The sequence below is a fragment of the Episyrphus balteatus genome, chromosome 2, assembly GCF_945859705.1.
Source record: "Episyrphus balteatus chromosome 2, idEpiBalt1.1, whole genome shotgun sequence".
NCBI classification, from domain to species: domain Eukaryota; kingdom Metazoa; phylum Arthropoda; class Insecta; order Diptera; family Syrphidae; genus Episyrphus; species Episyrphus balteatus.
The window spans coordinates 35129282-35135640 of NC_079135.1; the positions used below are offsets into that span (position 1 = coordinate 35129282).

The 6359-nt window shown below is 31.7% G+C and overlaps 2 protein-coding genes across 2 annotated transcripts; one reads left to right on the forward strand and one right to left on the reverse strand.

The window, feature by feature from the left end:
* Positions 1-2513: 2513 nt before the first annotated feature.
* LOC129908629 (heat shock protein 23-like) lies at positions 2514-3271 on the reverse strand. The gene has a single exon (XM_055985279.1). The coding sequence runs from the start codon at positions 3183-3185 to the stop codon at positions 2577-2579; it is 609 nt and encodes a 202-aa protein (XP_055841254.1). The 5' UTR covers positions 3186-3271; the 3' UTR covers positions 2514-2576.
* A 549-nt stretch (positions 3272-3820) lies between these two features.
* On the forward strand, positions 3821-4681 carry LOC129908627 (heat shock protein 27-like). The gene has a single exon (XM_055985276.1). It carries the CDS (start codon positions 3916-3918, stop codon positions 4540-4542), a length of 627 nt encoding a protein of 208 aa, XP_055841251.1. The 5' UTR covers positions 3821-3915; the 3' UTR covers positions 4543-4681.
* Positions 4682-6359: the final 1678 nt, after the last annotated feature.

Below are 6359 nucleotides of genomic sequence, written 5' to 3' on the forward strand. Positions count from 1 at the left end.
TGAAAGAACATATAAATATAATACATATGTAAAAAAAGTTCTGTCCACTAACCAGATTTTTTTGTGTTATACACTCTTTTTATAACACTCCAAAAACTACTTTCACCTGATTTTGTGTGATATTTTACGGCGGGGGAAAATGGACAGCTTTAATTAAGTCGGGACAAAATTAAAAGACGCAGACGGGGAAATAAACGTTTTGACCCAAACTAGCGTTACTGTGCTTATTTTCAGAAAAGAGAAAAATGGATTGTCTCACTGTTTGCACCGTCTCACTGTCCGCCACTCTCCCCTACTTTTCTGAAGGTTTTCGGTGTGCTGAACTGGAATCTGAAGTCAAAAAAAATTAATCAGCTCCCGTTTTTGAAATATTACCGTTAGAAAATGCAGTACTTCGGGCCTTATTTTTTTATATAAGGAAAATTGTTTGAGCATATTTAGTAACAGTTCTTAAACCTTTTTAAATCTGTTTAAATCTTTCCGATATCTTTTTTACTTCCCGAGATATCCTCAGTTGTTTGGTATTTTTATAAATGAATCGTTTATTTCAGAAACAGCATAAGTCCATTTTTCCCAAAAAGTTTTTTTTTGGAGATTTCTCATTTATGTATAGTTATTCATCTTCTGGAAAAAAATTAAGTGTGTCAGACCAACCCAAATACGAAAACTGAAAGAAAAGGGTTCAAAATATATGGAAATATTTCACCCGGTGACAACATTTTTGACTGCTAAATACTTGACTTTTTAACAGTTTTAAGTTATTTTGGCAGCAATATTGACACGCACACCCTTTTGTTATACATCTTTAAAAAGGTAAGAAATTACTCTATCTATTTCTATTTAATTCATTAAAATTTAACTCAGGGTTCAAAAGTTATAGCCAGATTTCCTCGCGGTGGCAACGTGTTTTACTCTTGAATATATAACATTTTACAAGTTTTTAATTATTTTGCCAGCCATCATGACACGCAAGCTTAAAAATTATACATCAATGAAGAGGTAAAGATTTAATCTATCTACTGCTATTTTATTCATTAAAATCAGAAGCAGGGTTCAAAAGCTATAGCTAGATGAAAACAAAAGTTTTACCAACAAAAAGTCGTTTTGAGCAGAAACGACATAAGTCCAACGACTTTAAAGGCTTAAAAACCCGCTAAGACTTGAAAAAAGGTTTATATGTTAAAGGTTTTTAAATTTGTCTTTAGCTAGATTATAACTCGGCATACTCTAAATTTGAAGTGTTGTGGAGTTTTAACATAAAAAACAGTTTTTTGTTGCTCCTGAAAAGTTAGTGCTCATGGACTTATGCTGTTTCTGAAATAAACGATTCAAATTTTATAACGTCATTATCTCCTTTATGATGTATGAAGCCAAACCCACTTACTTCATTTTAAGATAACTCGGGCAATACAAAAGATATTGAAAGGTATCGAAAGATGGAAAACAGTTCTTATCGAACAGTTACTAAATATGCTCAAACGATTTTCTTTATACAAAAGAATAAGGTTCGAAGAACTCAAAAAAGCATTTTTTTGCATTTTCTAACGGTAATATCTCAAAAACGGGAGCTGATTAGCTGTTTATGACTTCGGATTCGAGTTCAGCACACCGAAAACCCTTAGAGAAGTATATTTTTGTTTCGGCAACAAAACCCTTGTAAACCAGTGTAATCAGCAATAAAAACACTTGAACGAATTTGTTTCATTCAAAAGGGTCTATTCAATAGACTATTACTCATGTCACATTTTACACAAGTGAACATTTGCTCTTGCGTTTGGCAGCTTCAGCTACTCGTTTCATGAAGATAAGCAGCGTTTCTTCAATTTTAGCTTATGAAAACCAACTGAAGAAATCCTGAAGTAGCATTTACTTGAGAAAAATTCCAAGTTTTTTTCCAAGCTTTTGCTTCAGAAAAAGTTTTACTTGATTGACGAGTATGAATTCCGTTCTTAATTTACATTAGGTATACGACCTTAAAACATCCAATTTGTAGAGAAATAGACTTGGCTCACTATCATGCTGACAGCCTCTTTGGCTATTTAGAAGTGAGTCTTATTTGGTTCAATCCAGCGTTATCTATTGAAAATTTCGATTGAACCAATTTAAATGCTGATGACTGCAAGGTCATAGGAGTTGAAGTGGGAGTCCCGCAAATTTTATCTATTTCCAGTTGAAAACCATCTACCTGATAGGTAGAGGTATATCGTTTTTAAACTTTGTATCTCTTACTCAAAGACTTTATTAATTTCAAAAGAAAATTTCTTCCGTAAAACAAACAAAACATGCCGTCTATTGGGAAAAGAAACGCTTTGTTTCCGATCTAAGAAAAAAGATTCATAAAATCTTCTGTACGTTATATAAATTGCCTTCCCATATCAAAGAAGAGAAGAAAAACCAATGTCCAAATAAAGTTAAACCAATTAAAATAAAAACAAATTAAATTATTTGTTTGTTTTTTTTTTTTAAATATTTTTTATTGAACGGACAAACTAAACAAAAAGTAATACTAGTAATAAATAACGGCAACTTCAGTCTAAAAATTTAAATGGCTTTTTTTTCAGCACACGGTGGAGAGATTACTTCTTATCTCCATTTTGAGCCTTTTCAGGGTTGGCAGTAGGCTTTTGGTTCTCCTGTTGGTTATCCTTCACATTCAAGTGAGCCGGTCCTGTTTGTTGAATTTGGATAACTTTTTCATTTGACTTATCTTCGATGGCTGGCTTTGGAATGCTCACAGTCAAAACACCGTCTGATGACAGAGTCGAGACCACCTTGTCGGAATCGTAGTTCTTTGGAAGTGCGTAGCGCCGGACGAAATGTCGTGAGATGTAGCCATGGTCGTCTTCGCGTTCTTCGTGTTTGCCTTCGACGACAACAGTATTATCTACCACTTTCACAGAAAGCTCACTGGGTTTGAACTGTTGCACGTCCATGCACACTTGGAATCCATCTTTGCCAACATTTGAAACAGCAGAGTTCTTGTTGGCACCTTTTGAGCGAAGCATCATAGCAGGACAATCTTCCATACGGTTTGCCAAAGCCAGCGGTAAACGGAATACACTTGGACGTTGTGTACGGTGAATGATGTGTGGATTGAGGCCGAGGCCAAAATCGTTTCCGTAGTATGGAGAGGACATGCTGTCCAAGTTTTCAGCAAGATCCAAAAGAAGTTGAAGTGAAGACATCTTGGTTTTTATTTTTATTAACTTCGGACAATACTTGTAAAAATTTGTACTTGTAAGTTATAACAGTTTTTATTTTTAAAAACGGTATTTAGGTTTTTATCGCGACTGAACACACAGTAGTTGCTTTGATTGTTGCTTTCAATAAACTGATGATTTGCTCCCTTGGAGAAGCTCTTTTTATAGGAATTTTGTGAATTCCGAGAAAATTCTAGGCTTTTCGAGAGCTAAATCTCTTAAGTAGTTTATGTTTCTCCTCAAAGTGGAGAATTCTTTTAGTTCATTTTGTTCTCTTAAACTTTTAAATTCAGCGTTTTCTCTGTTTTTTTTTCTCCTCTTAATTTCTCTTTAACGTTTTACTTTACTTTATTTATGGTTCATTTCTCTTTTTCATCCCCATTCGTGTACAAATACAAAATATGAATTCTCCCCTTTGATTTCTAGAAATCTCTCGCTCTTTCTTTTAAATTATTACAAAATGAATATAAGACGTGCATAGTTCGAAATTTTCTTCAGTGTTAATAAATCTGCCAATCGTTTAAGAGCGTACATCGTAAAGTTTGTCCAACAAACCATAAACAAAAAATATTTTTTGTATTTTTTTGTATTTTTTGTTTATGCAACAAACAACAAAAAAAAACAATTCAGTTATCGTCGTATCTATTAAATAAAAAAAAACAAAACAATTGTGTATTCCAGTTATTTGAACATTTAAAGTTATCCAGAAACAAAAATGTCACTTATTCCATTGTTGGCTGATATTGTTAGCGAAATCGATGCCTACCGAGGACATCGCGATTTGGGTGATGATTTCGGATTTGGAATATACCCATGCGATATATACCGTCCAAGAATAGCTTCGTTGCAACTTAGTCCAATCCGACGCTTCTCACCATACCAGAGATCCCTTCAATCGGTTCGAGGAAAGGGCGTCAACGGCAAGCTTAATGCCAAAGAAAATTACACAGTTGGAAAAGATGGATTCCAAGTGTGCATGGATGTGAGCCAATTCAAGCCAAATGAATTAACAGTGAAGACAGTTGGTAACAACGTTGTTGTGGAAGGTAAACACGAGGAGCGTGAAGATGACCATGGCTTCATAAGTCGTCAGTTTGTACGTAAATATACGCTGCCAAAAGGGTATGATGCCAAGGATGTCATCTCGACGGTCTCAACAGATGGTGTGCTAACAGTCAAAGCTCCACCACCACCAAAGGCATTGAAGAGCAACGAAAGAATTGTGCAGATTCAACAAACTGGTCCAGCACATTTGAGTGTGAAGGGCAACGAGGAAGAAGGCACAGAACAAGTTCAAAATAATCATAGCGGAAAGACTGCTGATAAAATGGAACAATCTTAAAAGATAGAAATATCCTATAGTTAGTTTAAGTATTTTTGTATTAATTCTTTGTTTTGAAAACAAGTTTCCAAATTCATGTTACTGTGTAACTGTTTATCTTAAATTTTGTATGCATTTTTGATCTACATTAATAAAAAATAACAAAAACAATAAAAGCTCGATTTGTTTTATTTATTATAATTTTTCAATTGAAAATTTGAGATTATTTGAAGAAGATAGATACCTACCTACATTAGAAACGCTATCTTATCCTTTGATTGGGTTGGTAGGATCTTTAAGAAATAAAAAAAATTCAATACTAAAATAGAAACATACTCTAAAATCCCGAAAATAGCCGAAAAACACCCTTCAGTAAAGGAATAATAATCAAGTTCAACTTCTTCGAATTTTTTCCTCATAAAATCTCTTATATCTATTGGATTTGTTCGGACTTAGAAAAAATTTTTAAATTGTTTTTATACAAGATAGAAAATTTTCATATATGTATACAGGGTGATTCCACCCTGTAGCCACTTTATGGCACAGTTTTTGAAAAATTAATTTTCAAAATCAAATTTTTGAAAAAAAAAATTGGAAAAAAAATTTAAACTAATTTTTTTCAAAATTTTATGTAACTTAAGTACTAATTTAGTTTTTAAAATTCGATGCTTTTATTTTTTTTAAACAAAAACTGCAAAACCAGATTCAAAATAATGTTGTCATTTTCGAGAAATTAACAAAAAACCAAAACTACTTTTTTCTAAAAAACCTCATTATTTTCTGTTTTTACTTGGCTGGACTTGGTGATAAATTAATTTATGAAACATTAACCATTCGTCAATTATTTTTTAAACATTGAGACTTAAATAAGGATACAATAAAGTGAGTGATACAGTATTGGATTAACCCTGAATTGATCAACTTTTTTCGTTGATAACACCTGAAAACTTACCTGAGAATTTTTCTTACTATGTCTGGATTCTAGCTTCAAGGGCTTTTAAGCTATAAAATCGCAATTTCTTAGTGAAAATTGAATAAAAAATAATAATGTACATCCAAAAGATAGATCCATGACAAGAAAAGGCAAATACGAAGGAAAGGAATTCAAATGTTATCTAGGAAAAAATTATTCTCTTGAAACCTTTAAAAATCAAAGAGGATGATTTAAAAAGTCATTTTTTTTTATTTTGAACTGCTTGCGCAAGTATTATTTCATTGTTTTTCATTAAAATAAAACAATCTTACTGCCTTAAGGCCCTTAAAGCAGAAAGACGATTGTACTAACGCAGATTTCCGACGTTTATGAAAACACCCAAATTCCTGTAAAGAACCGATTCTGGGATTGTTTCTTGGGATTGATAACAAAATCTATGATACAAATGGATTTCATAATAGGGCAGAATGTTCTTTAAAATGAAAAAAAAAAAAAAAATATCTAACAGCAAGTAACAGGGTAATTGAATTAGAATCCCAATTTCATTTAGGTGCAAATGATTTGTAAAATAAAATTCAAAAGTTATTCATTAATATAATTCTTTTATTATTCATCGCAAGTTGTTTCTGTTTATTTCAAATTTAAAATACAGCTTTAAATTAATTTATCATTTAATTTGATTCTTTTGTTTTTTTTTTTTTTTTGTTATCAATATATATTTTTATTTTAAATTTTATTTAGCAATGTTTTTTTTATTTTTAAGTTAACAAGATATAAGTAAAGATTTAGTTGAATTAAGTTATCATTTTTATTGTATGTTTGTTTTCATTTTTTTTTAAATTTTTGTTCACATAAATACATAATAATATTGTTGATATTGGTATTACTACACAATAAATGTTTA

What these genes read in the sequence shown, in the direction of transcription:
- LOC129908627 (XM_055985276.1), top strand. Translation starts at nt 3,916, where the DNA reads ATGTCACTTATTCCATTGTTGGCTGATATTGTTAGCGAAATCGATGCC.
- LOC129908629 (XM_055985279.1), bottom strand. Translation starts at nt 3,185, where the DNA reads ATGTCTTCACTTCAACTTCTTTTGGATCTTGCTGAAAACTTGGACAGC.